The following is a 23,252-nucleotide window of genomic DNA, read 5'->3' on the forward strand; positions in this document are numbered from 1 at the left end:
ATCATGCCACTAAAAATGTTTTTTTGCGGAGTACCTCGTATCTCCGGCACCGGGAAGAGCTCCACAGGTGCATATCTCTGCCCTTTGCACACACCAAGGACACCACCCACAGCGCCCACACCACCTCGGCGCGCCCATTTCCTGCATCTACATACGTACATTATTCGTCACGGCACGCTGCACGGTTTGACCAGCAACTTTGCGACTTACAGCAAGCCACTGAGAGCCGCCACCCATCTCAATGTGCAGCCCAAGAAAAATGCAACTGTTTCCTTCGTCACCAAACCGTTTCAAGAGACACATGGCATGCTTCAATAGTCCATCATCATGATGCCAGGTCACGGCTCGAACCTAATCTAAGAGTCCTTCATACATCGTTCTATGAGATCCATAGCGGTAAGTTCAAGGTGGTGCAGATCTGATCTCTTCAGAAATGAGATCTCTGACCACCTTTTTGAGTTCATCTCGAAGCAAGGGACCAGAGATCAAGACTCGCATTTCCGGCTGTTCACATGGCACAGCAGTAGGCGAGTAAATGAACTTGCAGACACGGGAGGTTTCGTCCTGAAACGCTAGGAAAGCCTTTTTACGTGTTGAAGGTGAGTCCGAGGTTCCAATGCCGGTCATACGAGTCCATCGCAACTTGGTCGATTGAGTTTGTTTCCACGTGTGGAATGATTTCACGTACACGGCAAGCCTGTTTCCAGAAAAAGTGGCACGGTCTGACCAGTGTCGCTCGTCAGGTGCAAATAGGTATTTTTTCTTATTGTCATCTCGAAGTCCTTCGCACTCAACGATAGAGCTTTATGCATTGTCAGAAGGGAGGTTATCGTCTCTATCGTGTATCCCTACTAGCTTGTTGTCAAGACACTCGTTGTCGCGAACCTGCAGAACTTCGATCTATATCGTCGATGGAGTCCCTGTCAGACAGTGCCACTTTTTTGGAAACAGGCTTGACGGCACGGTAGCAAAGCTTCCGTCTTGGTAGAGGGATTCGTCGTTGCACACAGAAGACACGGGCTACAGCCCCGCATTTTGCAACCAGGGTCTCCTGTTCAAACAATCAAAAGCACCCAGATCATGATTCATACATCTCTCGGCCAATCTCAAGACACCCACCGGCACAACCCGACCAAAATTCTACGTACATTCGTCTACGGATGTCCGGGCGCGATAGCGAACCATTCCAAACCAATGCAGGTAGGCATGCATCTAGAAAGTCTGCAACTGTCTGAAAGCCCGTGCGGAACATTACACGTGGCTGCACAGCATTAGTCGACCTTTTAACGAGGCTGCAAGTCCTGGCCTGACCTCATCATCGACATAGAGGGTGACAGAGACACTTTGACGTTGCGGCGTCACCCGTGTCAGACAGGTATAGAGACATCGGTAATGAAGTTCGCCGCTGGAGCAGGTTCGGATGTCGAGATCGTTCTGCGCGAGATGCTATTCCGTTGCAATTGACGTGTATAGGGAAAACTGTTCATGTCAAAACCGCATAAACTTCATGGACCTGCATATCCTTTTACCAAAAAGATGGAATAATGCAACTGTGACCACCAAAAAGGGAAACATATGCCGGACGGCGAAAAGAGTGTCTAGCAAGAACTCCCCCCTGAGCCACGCAGACACGAGCCAAACGCAAGCCACCATCTCTTCGATAGAAGTCCAGAGTCTGCATGGCTTGGTGACTATGGACGATTGCGGAAAAGTCAGTGTGCTGCACTTCGCATGTCCGTAAAGGCAGTGGACCGCCAAATTGGTAATGGGAGTGGCCCGGATGATACCCACGAACGCCCAACTCCCAAGCTGTCAGAGTCTCAAAGAATAGGTGAGTGGATCGGGGATCGCTCCGATCATCCAAATTGAGGCCCACCAGGGAAGGCGAGTGGCTGGGTGAAGCACAAGGCCAGGGGATTTCCAGAGGCCCAAGAGACACCACTATTGGCCCTTAGCTGCCTCATTCCAGGGCTCACCGACGCTGGTCTGGTCGCATTTCCAGCTGGTGCAGCGAAACTGAACATAATTCCCTGACGACTCAGAAGGACCATAACCTTTCGAAATAGAGTGTCCGATTTGCATCGATATGCATACGTCTTCCTTCCTATGGGCGCGTTCTTTCTGCTCCGCAGTTCTGGATGACAGTCTCTAGTCGAGCTGTCACTGTCAGAGACCCTGCAAGTTTCCATATCGCAAGCATCCTAGTGTCCGAACCGTCATCACTTTGAGCGACCATCACGGTGCGGCCCACGCAAGGCGAAAACCCAGTGCTGAAATCAGTGTGAAATGCAGCTCGATGTGGAAAAGACGAGTTTCTCATACCCCTGCAAGCCTCATTCTCTTAGCCTGCTGCTTCGATTGCTTTGCTTCTTCCATTGGCCTCCGCACACTTTTGACACGACGGGTCCGGACCTGCTACGCATGCATCCTTTCGCTTGCACCCAACAACAGCCCTCCTGAATCTCGTCCATTTCGGTACCTTGCATTCATTTCCTTTGGATCCCTCTTTCAGCCGGTCTTGGTGATAACATTACTTCTTCCCACTTTTGCATACCCCTCTCACCCTCAAACTCCCTTCAAACCTACGAGGGCACGACTTGCAGAACGGTTTCTCTTCTGCGGAGGTGCTGTCAAAATCATCAGCATAGGCCTAGACACGGACCTTGACTGGTGACATATCTGACTGCGGGCCGCGCGCAGAGACCACCACTCTATCCCATCGATTGTGTGAAATCATGGGTCCTTCTTTGAGAGGTCACACCTCTATGACCTCAATGGCTCGACCTCAAACTCGCGAAACAAATCGTCCATCGACCAGAGAGCAGATCGTCAGTGATGCGATGGTTCCCAGTCGAACGTCGTCGCTACACTCTAGAATTACGCAGCCACTACCGTCGACGCTAACGAAATCGAATAATCGACCGACTCCAAAGACTTTAACCCATGCATATATGGTATGCGGTGTTGGAAGGGAGCCGTCGCAATGGGTCAAAGCACCACCACCGTCGTTTGGAAAGATCCAGCACATGAAGGGAGCTGTCGGCCAATTTTGGTTGCCTGAGATTTTGGGCAGCAGCCCACGACTTGAGAGCGATAATGAAATCGCAAGAGCTCTACACAGTGCCATGAGGGTCAGTACATGACTGCACTTCAACCTTACTGGCTGACTAACAATGTTCCAGGCGTGTTTTCCTCACGATGTCGAAATCTGCACAGGTCGAAGTCAACCGCACTGTGTCCACCATTCATTTGTTCTCCAGCAAGACTCTCAGCATACTCTCTACGGTATCGCTCTTCGAGTCTGGTCTCGAGCTGATGAAAAACGAGCTGAAACCATTCGTGATCTGCGCCGAAAGACCGAGCCCGACTACAGAGACGTCGCAGACGAAACCTACTGGATCCCGTACTGCTTGAGCTTCCTGTCCAGATATCCTTTGTACAACCTGCTCGGCGACTACTTGCGCGGCATGTGGATTCACTGGAACAAGGCTACAAATCTATTCCATGCCGAAGAAGTCTCACGAATTCTTAGCTTTCCAGCTCCACGTCTGAACGACCTCGTCCGTATCGACATGAAAGACTACGCCCTCTGCTATCAATTCCCGTCCTCACCAACAGGATTCCAGAACTTTGCCATGTGGCCTCTATTCAGCTGTTTGACCATCCCTAACATTGTTGGACTCGTGGAAGCAGCCGTCTCCCCAACACGACGCATCATTCTGACCAGTCATCATCCCGCCATGCTCACCATCGCCGCAGAGACCATCAGATTCTGCGTCCGCGTCTACGAATGGAGTGGTCTGTACGTACCTGTAGTACACGCCCGAAACGTGAGCGAGATGGTTCAGGAGCCAGGCCCATATATCCTTGGTATCACCACCGAATGCCGATCGCTCTTCCAGCCGCCCAAGGACGCATTACTCGTCGACCTGGACCGCAACCTGGTCATCACCGACCACCCACCCAATGTCCTCACCGCAGGCCAACGCACCAAGTTCATCAACCGTTTGACCCAAGCACTAAACAGCGACGTCGAAATCGGTGGCGTACCACAACATCTCAAGTCGGCCTATGGTGGCGGCAAGTTGATTCCTGCTGGTCAGATCATTGTATTGCGCGGTGAAGTCGAGAGTGTTCAAGATCCATCATGGTGGAACCAAGACTCCATTATGGCGGTCATGGACCATGTTTGCGAGAAACTCGGCCGCAATACCGGTGTCAAAGCCTTGTTCGGTGGCAGCATGAAGAAGCCACTTATGACTAAGATCTCAATGCGGCACATGAACGAGATTGTCCGCGAGCGCAACCAGTACTCACGCGACGCACTCGAGGCTTGGCAAGACTTTATCAACCTCAAGGGCAGAATGGACACCGAACTTGCCAAGGTGGCCAAGCGCAACAACTACTTGGAGCAAGAAGTCGAGACCTGGAAACTGCAGTTCCAGAAATTCCAGGCATTCGTCGAGTCACTGAACAAGGAACTCGCCGAGCTGCGCGTCAAGATCGAATCTCACAAGCGCGAGAACCGCAGACTTACGGGACTCATCGACCAGCAGAAAGACGACGCCGCAAGACTTACGCTCCGGTTGTCCACGACGGAAAGACAACGCGACAATGCTCTCGAGGCTCTGGTCCTTCAGCAGGGTATCGCCGAGGACTTGGAGAAGGAGCGGTCGCGCAATCGCAAGGAGATTGCGGCCTTCCAACATACCAACCAGACGCTGCAGCGGCAACGGGACGAGGCCCAACGTGTGGTGTTGCACTTGCGGTCCCTCATCACCGGCCAGACGCACCATATGGAGCACATTGTTCGGTCTATTGGCTCGGCGTCCGAGTTGGCGGATTACATCAACGAAGGATACGATGACGACGAGGAAGAAGAGGATGAAGACGATCAGGTTGCAGAACTTGAGGGTGACCACGACCGTTTCAAGAATGTCACGTCGCGCAGCGACAAACGACTTTCGTCGCGGCCAATGTCGGTTGATGGCCAGGACGTCACGCCCTCGATGGAGAGCAAGCTCCTTTCGGCCTCGAAGCGCGCTAGCAAGCGCTACTCGGAGTTGAGCATGAGTGATGTTGCTGATCGGCATCTGCGCGACAAGACGGATGCTATCGCCGATATCATCCGGAACATCAGCGAGCAGTGCGCTGCCGCTGTTGAAGGCCTGCAACTCGCCAACGAGGCTGCCAGTGTCGAAGATGATGATGCCGATGCCGATGAGGATAATGCTGCGCTGGCGCAGACTTCGTCGTCGTCGACGAGCCACACACGGCGCGACTCAGAGGGTTTGTCTCCTGGTGGTGTTTCAGGGTCGGTTTCTGTACAGTCTGATTCAAGGACTACAGGGACAGGACACCTCACGCCGGCGAGTGAACGGAGCTCCATCCCCCCGACGCCGGATCTAGTTCATCAACGGAGCAGTACGGCCTTGAGCATGGCGAGTACCGCGCCGACGAATTATACTGCGAGAGAGAGTCTGCATCACAACTCGAGTATGCGTACGAAGATCGTCGAGGATGATGACGCAGATGCGCATGTCAATGCCTCAACCGGTGGCAGTGTGAGTGATGAGAATGTCAAGCAGCCTATTGTCCAGACCGTTGGTCGGGCCATCGGCGCGACGTTGAGTCGTGTGCTCGAGGGCTAAGGTCCTGTGAGAATGCTAAAAGAATGTACCGTGTGTTGATATTATATCCCTTGTGACAACCTGGAGGACATTTGCATTGGAGCTGGGAGTTTTCGGCGCATTTGGGAGAAACACAATTTTCTTGTTGGGCAACATTTTTCTCCATATCCCATGTTCAATGTTGTATATCTTGTGATGATTATTGAAGTATTTTAATGAATCGATATAGCCTTCAACTCATGAGTGTCGTTCTCTCTTACGTTCCTCTTGTCATGTTGCCTTCTTGGCTAAACAAATTCACGCTGTGGGGTAGTATTGTGGTGTGTGATCACTGCCGCTTCGATTTCTACTTCTACGGTGCGTGTTGAACATATCGGCCATCAAGATCACAACAACAGTCCGTTGTAAGTGACCCCATTACAAGTTATATATTCTACTTCCGACCAGTTCTCCTCGCAATCGACCATAGGATGAGTCAATGCAGGACTTCCCGTTCGCTCAGTCATACTTAAGCCTCATGCCGGCAGGTTAGTAGTTGGGTTCGTGAGAACCAGCGAATCCCTGCTGTTGATTGTTTTTGCCTCTTATGTTTTTGCATGTTACCATGATAGTGATCTTTTTCATTCAGGAGTTCATATTGGGCTCGAGGTCAAAAGGTGTGAAAACAGCGGTAAATAGCCTACCAAGCCGCATTGGGCTCTATCAAGCCGTTTCTTGGACCGTGATCCTGTGCAGCAAACCTTTCGAAACGTCCTACTATGATACTCAGCTAACAACGACCCCGACGGCATCACTCTCTGGTCGAGATCGCGTCAATCCAGTTTTGACTCCGGAGGGGCAAGAACGGGCAGGGCCCTGATGCCAGATAAGAGCGCCATGAGCGTTCAACTTTGGAGCTCTCTCTTATGTGAAAGCAGCAGTACCGACCGCAGCTGCATTGAGACCACCTACCGTTATTCGCCGGTCCACGCGAAGATCATACTGATGCAGCTTGAGAGGGACACTGATGGATATCGATACCAGGCATCCTCGAGCAGAATATTGGTGTGTTGAGGATGTTTGGTTTGTTTGTATCCAGCCAGTTTGGCATGTTTGCCCTCGCCTGACCGAACCCTCTTTCTTGCGATGAACGGATGGTCACGACGGTGTATGTGCATTGTTGATTAACAGTATTCAAGTCTGTACCAGTCAAATGCCGACTCACACCTTGATTGAAAGTGAGACTGTTTGACATTTGTAGGGTTTGTCTCGACCGACGACATTGAGAAGAGAGTCCGTGTACATGAACTGCCCGATCGAAGATTGAACCGAGGCAATAAAAGGAGACGTCAAGTAGACCTCGCCGTCTCCGAAAATATATACATATATATATATATCCACGCCGCTAGAGCCTCGACAGTAACAACATCGCCAGCAAAGCCCGTCATATAGATCCTGCCTTACTATTTCTAGCAACACCATCTAGAAGAACCACACTGGGCGAAGATCATAAGTCAAGTTCCACGCCAACATGTCCGACCCCAATCCCACATCGTCGTCACAGCACACTCTTCCTCATTTCGACGAGCATATCACCCTAATCGGTCTCGGCGCCATAGGCATATCCTTCCTGGCCCTCCATCTGACATACAGTTCCGCGCCAGTGTCCGTGTACGACCCTCGCCCAGATCTGCAAGAGCACATCTCGTCCGTCCTCCCACTGTACTTACCCTCAGACATACCAACACTATCCATCTCAACCCTGCTTTCTGCCGGACGACTCACCATCCACACTTCCCTATCATCGGCCGTCAGGGACGCGACTATAATCCAGGAACAAGGTCCCGAATCCCTCCCCTTCAAACAAAAGACGTGGTCCGATGTCCTTCAGCACGTCAAGCCAACAGCACACCTCTGGTCCTCAACCTCCGGCATCCCAGCCAGCCAACAACTATCGCATCTGGAGGCGGACGATCCCGCCAGAAAGCGGTTGCTTGTCGTCCACCCCTTCAATCCACCTCATATAATGCCGTTGATCGAACTCGTGCCGTCTCCCACCACTGCACCGTCAGAACTAGAACATGTAAAAGCATACTTCTCAGCTCTCAACTCAGGCCACCGCCCGATCACCATCCACAAAGAATCAGCAGGCTTCGTCGCCAACCGTCTGTCCTTCATTTTATTCCGGGAAGCATGCCACCTCGTCAATGAAGGTGTGGCATCGGCCGAAGAAATCGACGAGATTGTCCGCGCGAGTCTAGGGCCACGATGGGCTGTTGCCGGACCGTTCAAGATGTACGGCTTTGGCGGTGGACCGAAAGGTATGGCGGGCTTCTTGGGGAACATAGGTGAGTCGATCAATGAGGTGTGGAAGGATGCGGGGAGTATCACTATGAATGACGAGGGATGGAAAGGGAAGGTGATTGAGCAGACGAATGAGGCGTATGGGTTGCCTGGGGCTGAAGATATCAAGAAACGAGATTGGGGTTTGAGAGCGGTGGTTAAGATTCAGGAGGAGATCGAGGGTAAAGCGAGGCCAGGTGAGGCATGAGAGCAGCGTCGTTGTGAGGATGACAGAAAACCAAGCACCACAGGAAGTGCTAGTGTGGGCGAGCAAGCGAGCATATGGTAGATGCATGAAACAGGTGCTGTGAGAAAACATTGTACTGGACGTACTCTTTTGGGCCAAGTGTCTGGGAAGTTGGACTGGCGGTCTATCGAAAATCTAGTCCAGGTCTACCATTGTTTCCGGGGATGTCATTTAGTGAAAGACAAACACCGCCCCAGCTCGATCAACACTGACCACACATCCATACGGCTTCCGAAGCACAATTACATCTGTGATACCTTCCATGTGAGTCCGGAGCACTTGCTGTTGTGCCGCGCTAATGATCGTCGTGCGTAGCGGCTTCGTTGACGCCGATCCCGCCGAGGACGCCTTGGACGGAGTCCTCGTGGGCACAGCTGGGCTGCCCGGTCTGCCAGGTGCAACTGAATCCTTCGCCGAACGTGCGGGCTTCTTAGGCGTGCCTCGTGTAGTAGCACTGGCCGAAGCCTCATCATCCAGTTTCTCCTGTACCAGCGCTATTTGCGCACCCGCACTCAAGGCCAATGGATGGGTGACTTCGTATTTCGCTTTCACAGTCGCCGCGTCTTCGTTATGAAGTTCCGGCCCGGAAATGATGAAGCTGTTTTCGGGTCGCTGGATGTCCCAATACCGCAGGTCGCGATCACTGCCGCCAGTAAAGAGCAGAGCATGTTTGTACGGGTTGTCGGGCTGGGACGAGTTCAAAAGGTAATCATACATGATGTGCACTGCTGGCATCGTTGCCGAAGCCGGAGCAGGTTTCACTGGAGACCCAGCATTCTCGGCGCCAGATCGAGGTTTGATCGGTGAGCCATTGGATGCGTTGCCACCGTCTGGGCGCAGTTGTGGTTCGACAACAGTGTCGTCTTTTGTTACCTCACCAGCGAAGCGCGAGAGGATCTTATCGCTCTTTTCATCGTCAGGGGACCAGGTCTCGTATGCCCGAGACGTACTCGAGGCGGCGAACGTGCTCGGTCTCCATACCTCCCGGCAGACCAGCTTCTCGATATCCCAGACGCTGATTTCACCACCTGCACTGGCCATAACCCACCGACCATGTCCCTTGGTCGGATGCAATAGGAGACGGTCTATCCTGGAGTTTGTCTGGATACCGAAACTGCGTAATCGGAGCTTGAACCGCAAGTCCCAGAGATCAAGTATTCCATGAGTGGTACCCAACAAAAGCCAATGGTGCTTCTTGTCCACGCAGAACGTGGTAGGTGTGCCATGATGCACAGGATTTTCCATGCTAGTGATGATTTCCATGTTCTTCATATCAATGGCGAGGACGCGACATTCATTTGTTGCAACCAGCAAGATAGACTGCGATGTTTGGTTCCGATAATGGTAAAGCCAGACAGCGTGCTCGGCAGTGGACTCGGGGCCGATATTCCCAGTACTGCCCGCGTTTCTCTGCGTCTTTTGGGAGGGAATCTGGAAATCCCTTACCAGGATTGGTTTGCCGTACCGGGAGTTCTCACCGCCTTCCACGCTCTTGTAGTCCACTCGTACCGCGTGAATAGTCCCATCGTCGGCACCGCTCAAGAACGTATGGCTAGATTCCACAAAGCAGAGACTTTTGACTTGGGTCCCCTCAGCGTGTCGATGAGTGTACCTAGAACGAGGCGTCACATTCTTCTCCAGTCTGATGGTGTCCCAAACCTTACAAGTCCCGTCATCCGATGCTGTCACGAAGAAAGCGTGGTCAGGTGCTGCACAGACACGACTGATCGCAGCAGTATGTTCCGCAAACTGTGTGAGCAATTGACCTGACGGACGCCACAGATCAACACGAAATGCCTGTTCTTGTTGTGTTGCTCTACCATTGTTTTGCTGAAACACGTCCGTTGCTCTTTTGATGGGAGTCCTAGTATTGGCCGACGGTCGGTTTCCGCCAAAATCCATCTGGTCGACAGGGAAGTTTTCCACAAAATGTTGACCAAGCAACCGCAGAACATTAGGATCATTTCCGGTGTAAGAATGATTTGTTTCGTGCTGCGGCGTACGGGAGCCTCCACTTCTGGGTGAAACGGATCTTGACTTTTCAGCTAGCTTGGCAGCCACAGTCAAGGACGATGGTCCAGCCGTGCTTCGGCGGTGCGGAGGGCCATCGACTCTGCCTAGGGCGTTCTCTGAGATCGTGGAGATTTCAGCATCCGCCTTGGCGGCATCTGCTCGATTTAGCAGATTGATGCCACTATGTTGGTGTCTGAGATCAGCTTGCGTATGACGGCGCAATGATAGTCTGTCGGCACTGCCGATAGGTGAAGCCCTGTCGGACAAAAGGCTGGGTCTGGGAGAAGCACTTGCTCTCTCCAGACGAAGCGACGGCCCACCATTGGTAGTGGCAAGCGCTTGACTTTGAATCTCGATAGGCCTTGTAGACGGTGTTTGTGCTCCGCTGCCAATGGAGGGTGATTTTAGTCCGGCGGCTTTGTTATCCATACTTGTGGAAGCATCCAGGAGAGCGTCGGCCAAGCTGTGTCGTGCATCCTTCGTGGAATCACGTTGAATAGCACTCGGTCGACTTCTGATTTGACGAAGAGCTTCGCGTTGGTCGAAGAAAACATTTTGCGGCGTAGCACCGATCTGATTCAGTGCTACAATGTTGTTCAGCATCCGCGGTCTTTCGTCCGCGCCTTCTGAAGGTTTGTGTTTCGACACTCTCAGTATGTATTCACGTAAAGCAAGCAACTTGATCTCGTCGTCGGGCGTCATGCCTAGATTCTTGAGGGATTCGAGGGAGGTCTGATCATCCTTGTCCTTCTGAGAAGGTGGTATCCGTGTTAGCAGCCTCTTTGATAGCGTTGATGGGTTCTGAGGTGTGGTTGGATCAGAAAGACTTAGAGCACCGTCACGACTGGCTGCAGTCCAGAACAAGCTGTTTCCTTTCCGGGTAGCCCAATTGATGGCCGCATCAAACACAAACTTTGGCAGCGGACGTTTCAGGTTGTCGAGGATTCGCTCTTCCGTCAGTATTTGGAGTCGGCTCTTCAAGAATGGTTGGATCAGTGGTAGGACGATGCAGTATTGATCAGCTGCGGAGATGTACTTGGCAGACAGGACAATGAACTGTACGGCGCTTTCGCGGACCCATAGACTTGGATGGACCATGAACCTTGCAGCGATGCCAACAAGCTCCCAGGTCGTAGCTTTCTGGAACAGCCCCAAAGCTGCCATTCTCGCTAGCGACCGGAACACTTTCTCGACCACGAAATTCTCCAGATCGGTCAGAGATCCCACCATGATCGGAAGAATGAATTTCTCGAGACTTGATGTGCCCACATACGACGCAACCCCAACAAGTGCCTCGAAGAAGGAGCATCGAAGGATCCAGTCCTTGTCGTTCAGATAGGTATTGAGATGCGTCAGTATTACGTCGCTCGCTCTAGAGCTCCCGAAGAAAACGCATAGAAGAGAGATTGATCCAAGCAGGGCTCGTCGTACGGAGGGTTCAGGGTCCGTGATGAGCGCAACCGTTGTTTCTTCGAAATGGGGAATCAACTCCGCCCGAGCCACATCATACAGGCCGTGATATGATGACTCGGGTGCCAACTCGTCCTCGCGTAGGGCGGGCAATCGGCCATCAGCGCGAATGGCATGCACCATATCCAAGATTTGGGACGATGACAGCGCTAACGACGCCAGACAGGAAGCGTACGCGGCACGAACCAGGGTGCTTGGCTGTTTTTGCTGGGTTTGCTGGTCTGTAGGACTGAGCACAAAATTTCGTAGTTTCGGAAAGATGTACTCGGGGAAGATGTATGCGTTGATTGGCGATACGACTTCGATCATCTCGAATAGCGAAGTCATTGCATAGATCGCTGCAGCCTTAACGACGTCGGAATCGTCTGACAACAGTCCGATGATGTAAGGCAATATGCGATCAAGTTTGGCCTCATCTGGAAGTCGCTCTGCAAAAGCAACGAGCAGATCGCAGGCTTTCAGTCTTGCTGACGCTTTTGCGGTGTTTCTCATGCTTGAAACGACCAGAGTGAGAAAAATCAAGCTTCCGTCATACAAGCTGGGATCAGACTCCGCAGCTTTCAGCTTGTTATTCGACCGGAGAGCCAGAGATGACTTTGTAGTCTTCCCTGTTGGGCTCGGGCCATATCCGAGGAAGAACGATATCTTGTCAAAATCGTAGTAAACACGATTGATCTTTTCGTCGCATTCTGTGAGACTCTCCACGTCTAGTCCGACAGGTTTTGCTGCACTTGCAGATTTCGTGAGATCCAACATGTATTGATGTAAGAAGCTGTAGAAGTACTCCGGAAAGATCTTAGAACGGTAAACCAAAAGGAGTTGCTCAGCGCTGTAACGCTTCTCCGGCTCCAAATCGATCATGTTCAGGATCATTGCTCGCACTTCGGGATCATCGATCTTGTTGAGATGGGTATGCTCAGGGCTGTACTCTCCCTTGCGATACCTGAAGTTCTGGCTCAAAGAGAAGATTGGTCCCTCAAGGAATATTTCGGCGATAACGCAACCAACGCTGAAGATATCCATTGCCCAATTGAGCCCATCTTGTCTCTCGTCAGACTCGGAGTCCGTAAACCTTTCTGGAGCGATGTAACATGTTCGACGCCCCGATGTGTCGAAGTAAAAGGAAAAATCGGCTGGATTGTCTTCTGGTAGATAGGTAGGCTTGAACGAGGACGAGAAGTCGGTAAGGTACAACCAGTTCCAGGAAGTGACAAGAAGGTTTTCCGTCTTGATGTCTCCATGGAATACATTTCGAGCATGGCAGTCCCTGACCGCACACAGTAGTTGAAATGCCAACCACTTCTTTTCGATATCTTCTAGGAACGGTCGCGTGCTTAGCCGATCGTAGACTGAGTTGAACATGTACTGTCGGACCAGAAAACCTCCACTTCCGACTTCGACAATTCGCTGATAGCCCAGCGTATTGGGGATCTCGGCCAGGATATTCCTCTCCTCGGTGATTTGGCGGACATATTCGTGTACTTGGAACGATGAATACGGCTTCATAACGGCCTTGACGAAGACGAAACCCTGTTGGCTGCGTGCCCTTATGCTTTTCATGAACCGAGCCGATGCCAAAGTCTTCTCATGAACAAGGTCGACCAACTCAGGGACGTCGATACTGGCCGACGCCGCCGAAAGCGTGGTCATGGAGTAACCTTGACCCATGTTCAATGATTGGGCAACTTATCCCTAAGCGGACGTGCGTTTCGGAAAAATTGATCAGTCTATAGTCATGCTGAAATTTGGATTCGTCTTCATGTCTGCTGAGATGAACGCAGATCCATGTTGGTATCCATCGTTGTTGGTTAGATTCCTTTCCCTGGCGGGACCGCGGGCGCGCCCTGTGCGATACTCTGAGATCGAGGGCTAGAAAGGTTCAGATACAGATGGTATTTGAGAGTGAAGTCTTCAGTCCGTCCGGGACCATCAACAAACCGACAGTCAGGCGATGATTCTTGTTATGATGGAGTAGAAGAGGTAGTTGGACGGCATGCACGATGACAGGCTGCCACAAAGAATCGCCGTAGAATAGTGTCATGTGACTGCGCTTGGACAGCCAATAGTTCACCCTAATAGATACGCCCCGTGAGTGCCCCTTGTGGCCCCTTTTATTAAGCCACTGACCTGCCATTAAAGCCTAACTCCTAGGTGGCACGCCCCCCTGCAAAATCCCATCAGCCCTGGCACTCCACAACGCTGTCGTCATATCACACGAGCATTCCTGTCTGTGACAGATGCCCGACTGCCAGTCTTTGTGCGCGGCCCAAATACAGTCAGATCAAGTGCCTTGTTTACTGTGTACAACTCAATTTGCGGACTCTTCTGGAAGTCGTGTGCATCTTGTTTCACTCGCTAGGACCGTGTATTTATATCTGTTACCCGGGATCGGACAACCGAACTGGAATGACGTTTCGCTTCAGTAACCCTGCGGAATTGCATATCTCTGAAACTGGTTCGAAAATGAGGGAGGTGGTTTCGACAAGTTCAATATTCAGAAAGAGGTGATTCAGCCGGTTGGGGGCTTCAACATGTCCGACAACGGCAGCAATGTTTCGAGGCGATCTTCCTCTCAGACCTCTCACGCCTCAGCAGATTTGAAAAAGCCTAAGACGCTGCGAGGAGCACCAAAGCGACATGGCTCCAAGGCTTCCTCCAGATCTATCGACGAAGATGACCCTGCATTGACATCCTTCCCTTCCTTCTCTCCGGAACCCGAATCGAAGTCGTCAGACGTGACTGTGCAAGAGGTGGTACCCAGGCCCATAAGAACAATATCACAGAAAGTGCGAGAAAGAAAGGCAACTCTGGCTGGGCTGACCAGTGGTTCTCCAACATTGAACAAACAAAATGCTCTGTTCGACGACTCGCCGCGTTCGTCAATCGACATCCCGGGCTCACTGCACCTGGCAGGAGACGACCACATTGAACGACTCATAGCCAAGACTGGCGCGGTGAAGCTACTCCGACAATACGCATCCGACCTGGCTCAGCGGGATGCCGAGATCTCAACTCTGCGCATTCGAGCAGATTTAAGGGAGAGGGAATTGAAGAGGCTCCTACGGGAAGCGAATGTATCAACATCGGAGGTGGAAAAGCGTTTGCTTCGTCTGGAACAGGGTGCTTCTGGTGCAGAAGATCAGGACCGATCAAGCACCCCGGGCAGGACAGCATCTGCTACATCGCTCAACGGCATGATGAATGAGGCCATGGCGGATGGCATGATATTCGCGAGCTCCTTGGATGGAACCATCGATTCAACACCAGAGCCCCAAAGTCCTGTCAATCTCTTGCACTCCGATCCAAAGGGCAATCGCAGTAGGGCTGAGTCTACGGCATCTACGTCAATACAGCGTAAAGATAGCAGGGCAGCGAGCAGAGCTAACAGCCTACTCAGCGAGACCAGTCAAGACTTGGATGCCACTCTGCGCCCTCGGGTTGCAAGCTCAAGTTCTAACAAGGTTTCAGCGCTGCAAAACATATTTCAACAACCAGCAAATTCCTCTAGCTACTTCATTGGAGGAAAGCCGCTTAGAAAGCAGAAACTTGGTGATGAGATTAGTGTTCGCTCGAATCAATCTGGTCGATCATTTGCTTCCTGGACACAAATTTTCGGTGGAAAGACTCAAGCAGGACGATCCAGAGCGTCCTCAGTGGGACAAGATGCCAACAACACGAATACAGCAAGCGAAGCGGAAGCCTCGCTTTCGAACTTGACGAAGACACGCACAAATCCTCCACAACCTACCACTGAAAGCGGGAAGATGCGGCCACCAGCACGACGTGTTCCGACCGCGACCAGACTCACACCAAGCCCGAATCATGCTCGAAAGGAGTCTAACGCGAGCAGCATTCCCCCAACCGTGGAGCTGGACTCCATGATTGAAAGCTCACAACTGCCACCGACCATGACCAATCAGTACAATGACAAGCACGGCTTGCTAACAGACAGATTTGGTTTCATATATGACCAACATCGACGCAAACGACAAAATTTGCAACTCGCGCGGCACAAGCGCAACAAAATGAGCAACACGGAGACCATAGCGAGCTTTCGAGCCGGAGAAAGTCCAGGGTCTGGAGAGCCCCCGGTTGAAAGACCATCGACCCCAGCTTCGATCGAGGATGAATCACCTAAGAAGTCGTGGCAGGATTATTTGAAAGTCCCTGCAGCCTTGTCATCGGGAAGACCTAGGGAACTGCTGTCGCATACTCCATCTGCGAGTGCTGTGGTCACAGTCAACACTGCTGATGTGGCTGGCACGATTACTCCCCCACATAGAAGTCGAGAGACATCTTTGTCGGCTCCTGTCTCGGCGCAGAAAGCGCTTCCAACAACTAGCGTCGTGACGGAGCCGCAGACTTCTGCAGTCACAGTCACTTCTTCAGATTTCTTGGCCGATGGCGAGGTCGAATCTGCAAATGAGTCTGGTCCTGCTAAAATGCTGCTCGATCAGTTGACAGACCTTCACGACGCGTTGCAAACCGAGCGAGGTGCTCGCTGGAACGATTTCTTACGTCGAGTGCGAGCCGAGAGAGCGAGTAGTTCAGACCGGACGAGCAACAACACACCTGAAGCGGATCTTCTTGACGGCGAACTTATCGGTATTGCAACGCTCGGGCGATCCAAGCAAACGAAGAACAAATATTTGCATTTCAAATCCTTGGTTCTCGCTGGCATACCCGTAGCGCTTCGACCAAAGATCTGGGCGGAATGCTCAGGGGCAAGTGCACTACGAAACCCAGGCTACTATGAAGATCTGGTGGCTCGTTCGGAAGAAGGCACAGACATTGACCCAGATATTGCAAGTCAAATCAAGGCGGATGTTCGTCGCACATTGACAGATAACGTTTTCTTCCGCCATGGACCTGGTGTCCAGAGACTGGAAGAGCTGTTGAGGGCGTATTCAATCCACAATCCTCGTATTGGATACTGTCAAGGTATATTTCCTCTGAACAACTGCTGATTTCTCATCGACTAACATATCAAACAGGCATGAACCTCATCACCGCCTCACTCTTGCTCATTTGCGCCACGGCAGAAGATTGTTTCTGGCTGCTCGTAGCCATCATCGACGTCATTCTTCCTAGCCAATATTTCAGTTCGACCTTGTTGGTCGCCAGAGCCGATCAAGTCGTCCTGCGTCAATATGTTGTCGAGATCCTTCCCAAATTGAGCGCCAAGTTGGAAGAGCTCGGTGTCGAACTCGAGGCATGCACATTCCATTGGTTTCTGTCGCTGTACACTGGCGTCTTGACGGGTGGAGAAGCCCTCTACCGTGTCTGGGATGTTATACTTTGTCTCAACAGCTCCGATGCGGTCCCGCAGGTTCTCAGTCAGAAGAATCTTACAGTGGACATGCCGTCGCTCAACCTCAGCGCACCGCCTACGCCGACCACGCCTAGCATGCCCGATCTTAACAATGCCGATGGTGAACACGACGGCACCAGTTCACCGTTCTTGTTCCAGCTGGCTCTGGCGCTGTTGAAACTCAATGAAAATGCGATTTTGGCACTGGATTCGGCGGCACAGGTGTACACGTACATCAATCACAACATGACGAACCATGCTATCAGCATCGATGCGTTGATTCAAGCTAGTGAGGCGCTAAGAATCAGAGTCAAGAGAAATGAAGTTCTGGAACGAAGGAAGGCTGCTATCAAAGAGCTTGGAGCGTGATTGCCCGGCCCAGCATTTTTGGCTGCGAGCCCAGTGGTGTTGCTTGGGCTGGATAGGATATGATATGAGCGATGAGCCAGCGGCGGGTCTGCGAGCATGGATTCGGTTTCCTTTGTTTCGGGTTTGCTGCGTTATTTTTCATGACACAAAAAAGGAAAAGGAAGTTTTTTCATTAGATGATACCCCACGCACTTTGCACGGAAGAATTAGACTGGACAATGAGAAAATGATATGAACCATGAAAACTGGATTTGCATTGTCGCTGTGCTTCTGGCTGGCATCCGTAGCATTGGCTGCTGTGTGTCCCTTTTCAACGGTGGGCTCCCCGAACACATCGTAGGGACGTTCGAATCCAGACCCCTTATCCATGGGAGTCCACCTGAACGACAACGACGCCCAGTTCAGTCCTAGAAAACAAGAAGGGAAAAGAGGACCTGCTTAGCTCATGTCATTGCTGCTAAGCTCGTATCTGCTGCTGTCGTAGCCCTGGTATGTGGTGTCTAGATACTCGCTGCACAGATGCCCAAATGTGGAAGCCCACCTTCTCAAAGCCAGTTCGCTGCGTGAAAGCCTCCATGCCTCAATTTCGATGCCGATGTCGATGATGCTGGAAGCACGCTCCAAGCCCAACGCCATGCTCAAGCTCAAGCACATCGCGGTTGCCCTCAGTCAAATTTCATGCTCACCCTTGATTCCTGATTGCGTCCTCCGTGTCTTGATCACTGCATCAGAATGGCCTCGGAGGGAGGCGTTCCGCCATATCAACGTTGTCGTCCTCATCATCTAGACCTTCATCCTCCATAAGAATGAACTCATTCTGGCCCTCACCCTCCTTGACGTCGCCAAAGAGCTCAAGCAGCTGCTGAATTGTAGCACGCTTGCTGAGCGAATCTGGCCCAATAGCGCCAACAATCTCGCCGTCTTTGCGGTCTTGCATCCTCACCAAATCCTCGTCGATACTGTCCTTGACCACGAAACGCATGACCTCGACTTTGTTCTGCTGCCCAATACGGAAGGCCCGGCAGTAGGCTTGTGCTTCGATCGCCGAGTTGAACCACAAATCCAGGATGATTACTTTGGATGCCATTGTGAGATTGAGGCCCACGCCGCCTGCCTTCAGACTGCAGATCATGACACAGATATGGGGATTATCACCGAAGCGCTTGATGGACTTTTGGCGCGCCTCCTGTGTCATTTTGCCGTTGAAGTGTACGTAGCCCCATTTCTCGGCTTCACACATTCTGCCCAGAATGCGACACAATCCTAAGAATTGCGTGTAGATGATGATCTTCTCGTTGGGGTTCTTTTCGTGCCAATTGAGGATCGCGGCCTTTGTTGCAGTCAATTTCGCAGAGGTGAGGACGGTACCATCCATACCGATCCAATCTGGTGCGGGTGGGTCTTCTTCCTCATCTTCATCGGCGTTTGTTTGGCTACCCTGCCAGCTGACGGCAGTCTTGTTTTTGCCTCGCTTTGCTTTCACCTTCTCGACCTTTTGTGCGACCTCCTCGCTGTTAAAACCCAACTCTTTGAGACCTGAGCAGGAGGATGTTTCTTCGAAGTGAGTGCCGCATTCGATACACGCAATCTTCTCTTCATCTCGTTCGCGGCGTTCAAAGTCCATGGCACTGAGACACTCCTTGCAGTACACGTGGAAGCAAGAGGTGCACATTGGCTCATCCGGTGGAAGGCGGCACTTGGCACACACTGAGCGGAGATGCAGCTCAGTCCAAGTGCGAGACTCGGTAAGTGTTCGGAGGAACCGTCGGAATTTGAAGGTGAGTCCGAAGGCTTTGCCCGTCCTGATGTCGTGTTCGGCTTCGGGATCTGGAGTGGGTGCAACCGACTGATCCGCCGTCCGGGTCTGGGAGGTTTGGATAGTGTTGTCTTTAGCTTGCAACATCTTGCGAAGTGCCATGAGGATATTCACCCGAGGCGCCTCTTCCGTTGAAGTCTCGACTTCTTTGGCCGTCAGGCGCCAGAGAGTCTCAATGTCTGCAGCAACAAACATCTGCTTCAGCACATCCTGACAGAGGAATATGTGGGCACACAGCATTCTCAAGCGTGTCAACATGGCCAAGACGTTCCGGTAATTCGCGGTGAGCTCACCCGTGGAAGAATAAGCGTTGATTTGACCAATGTAACGTCTCCTCACCATATTGTAGATCGCTCTTTCCACAGAGTTGAATTCCACTGGGTATGTGTTGTGAGAAATACCTGGAAGTTTGACAATGGGAGCATCGAATAAACTGTCAACGTGAGTTCGTCGTAGCATAATTGCTCGAAGGATGTTGTGAATTCTGCCCATGTCAACAGGCTCTCTTCCGGAACGATTGTTGCAGTAGTTGTGTTGAAACGTCGCAAAATCGCCAGTGTGTGGAACTCTAAGGAACGCAAAGAAAGAATATAACTCCTCAATGTAGTTCATGATGGGAGTTCCAGTGATAGCCCATCTGTAGGTGCCAGCAAGAGCACGAACAGCGGCAGAAGTCTTGGATTTGTGAGATTTGATAGCCTCTGTTCCAGGTCAGTGCCATACCCCAAGTCTATGAGGTAGAGGAAAACAACTTACGAGCTTCGTCGAGGACAATGCGGAGGAATTTCACCTTGTGAAGAGGGCCAGCCTTCTCGCAATACCATGTCTTCCACCATTCGTTCTTTGCCTTGTCAGACGATAAATGCTTGGGAGGTTCCGTCAGTGGATAGCTCCTGAGAACCTCGGTATAGGTGCTTAGAATCACATCGTAACGCTGGAGATCGGCGGGCACATCGTTGCTCTGTAGACGGGAACCCGCATGATAGCAAAGAATGCGACCAAGTTTCTCTGGTTCGATGTGCTTCACGAACTCTTCCATCCATTGATTTACCAACGTAGGTGGCGCCACAATCAACGTGGTTCGGTTGGGACTGTCTGCGGCAGGCTTGCCGTCTAGAATGTTGGCACTGTTTGTGTTAGACTCTGGATGGAAATCATGAACAAATCGAGCCGACTTACATCATTTGGATGGTCTTGCCAAAGCCCATTTCGTCGCACACCATTCCGCCATGTGGTTTGGACTCGCTACGTTCTCGATCGCGTAGGAATGCTGCTCCAAGCAGTTGATGGTGGTACAAGGAGGACTTCATGCCTTTGAGCTTCCAGCCGCCTTTCCCATCAGATCTTACCGAGCCACGCCCAGAGAATTTTGTCGTCGCTTCAAGGATCGCCTTTCTCTCACCTCTGTGAGAGCCCTGCTCAGCACTTGGTATACTCGCAATGAGCTCGTTCAACGCTTTTGCCTTGTCCTTGCTTGTGAACGTGGGCATATCAGGCCTCGATTCGTTTTCATTGGCCGCCCGTATCACGTTGGTGCTTCCGAGACTCCGAATGTTGCTCAAGTTCGGTCCTTTTTTGCCTCGACGAGCCTTGGGACCAGGTTTGGCTGCACCTGCCCTGGGCTCTCGTTTCTTCCGTGGCTGTTTGTCCTCGGCAGATGCTGGGGCCTTTCTCTTACCCTTCCTGCCGCTCGCATAGCCAGCGTCAATACCAGCGGACATTGCTTCGCGCAATTCTTGCGCATTGATTCGATTCTTCGGCTTTGGGACGGCTCTTTTCTTGGTCTGTTTTTCGGGTAGAGCAGGAGTTTCCGGAATGAAAAGGGAGTCTTGATCTTCATAGCCAGGAGGCAGTTCGTTTGTTGCGACGGGAATCTCTTCTACAACAATCCGGCTTCGCTCAAAATCACGCAGGCGGGCTTGTTCAGCGGACTCCGCGGTGGCGAAACGGATCTCGTCTGCTTGGGTGATAGAGCCTTCTACCTGTTTTTGCTCGAATTCTGTCCGGAGTCGAGCAAATCCGGCCTTCTTGAGCTCATTTTCCTGATCAGCAATAACGTGGTCAACGTCAATGGCAGCATTCCAGTCCAGCATTTCGCCATCCTCGTCATCTTGCTGAGGCTGATCCAAGACCTCGAGTTCGTCGGGCTGAATGGCATCTTCGTCGGGTGCTACTTCTTCGAAGTCATCATTGTTCATGTTATAGAGCCTCAGTGCCTCGAATGCGTTCATGTCCATACCTGGAAGGCTCGGTGGACCAGCGTTGAGCTCGTCTTTTGCTGCGGTGGCATCATTCTGAGCAAAGGCGAGTGGTTCAGATCCGTCAAGACCCCCTGGTGCTGTGTCGACGAAGGTGCCCATGAACGGCGAGTTGACTTCGAATGGTGGGAGGTCCTGGTCACTGTTTGAGAACATCTCAGACTCAAGAGTCTGTTCTCCTGCCATGATGTCGTCGTTGTTCAGCACTGGTTGTGCGGCATCTTCAGCATCTGCAGGGTTATCCTCCTCCATTTCAGTGACTGCAGGTTCGTGTGGATGCGCTGTTGGTGAGAAATCTTTGTGGTCGTGTGCAGATGTATCGTTTGTAGTGTCATGGTCTGCTTCACCATGGGCAGTGTAAGACTCCACGACGTCTGGTTGCGAGAGTTGCTGTGTGGTTGTGAGGTCGCCTTGAGTCGACGTCGGTTGCTGACTTTGATGAAGTTGTTCTGCTTGTGTAACGACACTGTCTGCTTCAGATTTGTGCACGGCTTCGGCTTCGCCAGGCTGGTCTGAGATCGCTCCAGAAGTGGTGTCAAGCAGTTCAACTTCTTCTTCGATTGGCTCAGACTTGATGACTGGTTGGACCGTTGGCGCGACATGGGTGCTGAAACTTGGCGACTCGTCGTCCGACTCGGCCGTGAGATCAATAATCGCACGATCCGATCCCACCGACGCCATGATGTTCTGTATTGGTGTATGCAATGTCGTAGAGAAAGTTTCCAGACCTCTACAGTACAGATTGGCAACGCGGCTTCAGAAGCAGCAGCGGAAGGGAAGCCCCAGTGGCTGTCAGATGATGCGATGACGGTAGAAGGATGCTTTGATAGAGGATATTGGAGTAAAAGGGCTTGAGGAAAGAAGACTGTTCGATTGAAGAGGTATGAAGAGGGAAGAAAGGTTGCAAAGGCGTAGAAGGATATTTATAGGCGTGAGAAGAGGCACGTGCCACGACTTGATAATGGCTTGGTATGGGTAAAGTGAAGGAGACATGAGTTAGCATGTGCGTAGAGATGAAGACTGGCAAAGAGAGCGAGACGAAGTGGTACCAGAGAGGAGGATGATATCGAGAAACGTAGTAATGTGAAGTCGCTCTGGCTACAGGGAGTCGTGCAAGTGACAGCCTCGCGGAGTTTTGTAGACCTCAATGTGAGATATCATCGAGGATCACATGCACGGAAAGGGGCATCGCATCAGTGGTTTGGAAGGCATGGCGGCCGCCTCAGACGCAACGACCCCCATTTCCATCCTTCACGGGCGTGCTCTTGATGCTATCAAGGCACGCATTGGGCTGTTGTTGAGGTCCTGTTTTCCTAATGCGCGTCCGTCAGCCAGCACGCCAATCAACGTGGACTGGCCATGGTCCATCGGTCGGGTCGCTTTGACCCGGGTGCCAACAGCTTGAGGCAATCTGCTCAGCAAGAGATGAACATGCCTGATGCTCTGATTCCTATTCTGCTCTGCTTCGTGGCTACTCCCGCCTAAGAGAAGCATCTCATCGAATCATAGAACGGGTCGCAGTACGATCAAGATGTTTCACTGCAAATGACGCGGACCTTCATCTCTCTCACCGGATCCTTGTACGCTTGCAGCAGGTGTGGCAGGGCCTCTCGCGCTTGAGGGGACTCTGCGGTTGCCGTGGCCAGCAAGGACAAAAGCGCCAGCAGTGGTGATGCTGTCTCTTCTCCTGGCGACCAGAGAAGCCTGTCTTGAGCACTATTTCACGGCTTGATATCAAAGCCTGCAGATAAGCAGCAAATTGTCATTTCCGCAACGGAGTACCATCAACGGCTGCAGCGGGTGGTCTAAGGAGGGA

General features: G+C 51.8%; 5 protein-coding genes across 5 annotated transcripts; 3 read left to right on the top strand and 2 right to left on the bottom strand.

The window, feature by feature from the left end:
* The first annotated feature begins 2,246 nt into the window (after positions 1 to 2,246).
* On the top strand, positions 2,247 to 5,879 carry EDD37DRAFT_687679 (AEX-3 domain-containing protein). Its single transcript, XM_062819946.1, has 2 exons — positions 2,247 to 3,131; positions 3,183 to 5,879. Exons 1-2 carry the CDS (start codon positions 2,736 to 2,738, stop codon positions 5,649 to 5,651), a joined length of 2,865 nt encoding a protein of 954 aa, XP_062667633.1. The 5' UTR covers positions 2,247 to 2,735; the 3' UTR covers positions 5,652 to 5,879.
* A 911-nt stretch (positions 5,880 to 6,790) lies between these two features.
* On the top strand, positions 6,791 to 8,265 carry EDD37DRAFT_494617 (hydroxylacyl-CoA dehydrogenase). Its single transcript, XM_062813371.1, has one exon. It carries the CDS (start codon positions 7,141 to 7,143, stop codon positions 8,158 to 8,160), a length of 1,020 nt encoding a protein of 339 aa, XP_062667634.1. The 5' UTR covers positions 6,791 to 7,140; the 3' UTR covers positions 8,161 to 8,265.
* On the bottom strand, positions 8,266 to 13,456 carry EDD37DRAFT_494627 (phosphoinositide-3-kinase, regulatory subunit 4, p150). Its single transcript, XM_062813373.1, has one exon. The coding sequence runs from the start codon at positions 13,348 to 13,350 to the stop codon at positions 8,371 to 8,373; it is 4,980 nt and encodes a 1,659-aa protein (XP_062667635.1). The 5' UTR covers positions 13,351 to 13,456; the 3' UTR covers positions 8,266 to 8,370.
* A 559-nt stretch (positions 13,457 to 14,015) lies between these two features.
* Positions 14,016 to 17,478, top strand: EDD37DRAFT_494622 (ubiquitin thiolesterase). Its single transcript, XM_062813372.1, has 2 exons — positions 14,016 to 16,623; positions 16,677 to 17,478. The coding sequence occupies exons 1-2, from the start codon at positions 14,214 to 14,216 to the stop codon at positions 17,360 to 17,362; spliced, it is 3,096 nt and encodes a 1,031-aa protein (XP_062667636.1). The 5' UTR covers positions 14,016 to 14,213; the 3' UTR covers positions 17,363 to 17,478.
* A 365-nt stretch (positions 17,479 to 17,843) lies between these two features.
* EDD37DRAFT_494643 (SNF2 family N-terminal domain-containing protein) lies at positions 17,844 to 22,596 on the bottom strand. The gene is made up of 3 exons (XM_062813374.1): positions 20,358 to 22,596; positions 19,935 to 20,305; positions 17,844 to 19,879 (listed from the first exon to the last, which is right to left on the bottom strand). Exons 1-3 carry the CDS (start codon positions 22,115 to 22,117, stop codon positions 18,090 to 18,092), a joined length of 3,921 nt encoding a protein of 1,306 aa, XP_062667637.1. The 5' UTR covers positions 22,118 to 22,596; the 3' UTR covers positions 17,844 to 18,089.
* Positions 22,597 to 23,252: the final 656 nt, after the last annotated feature.

The sequence above is a fragment of the Exophiala viscosa genome (genome assembly GCF_022695815.1).
Source record: "Exophiala viscosa unplaced genomic scaffold EDD37scaffold_9, whole genome shotgun sequence".
Classification (NCBI taxonomy): domain Eukaryota; kingdom Fungi; phylum Ascomycota; class Eurotiomycetes; order Chaetothyriales; family Herpotrichiellaceae; genus Exophiala; species Exophiala viscosa.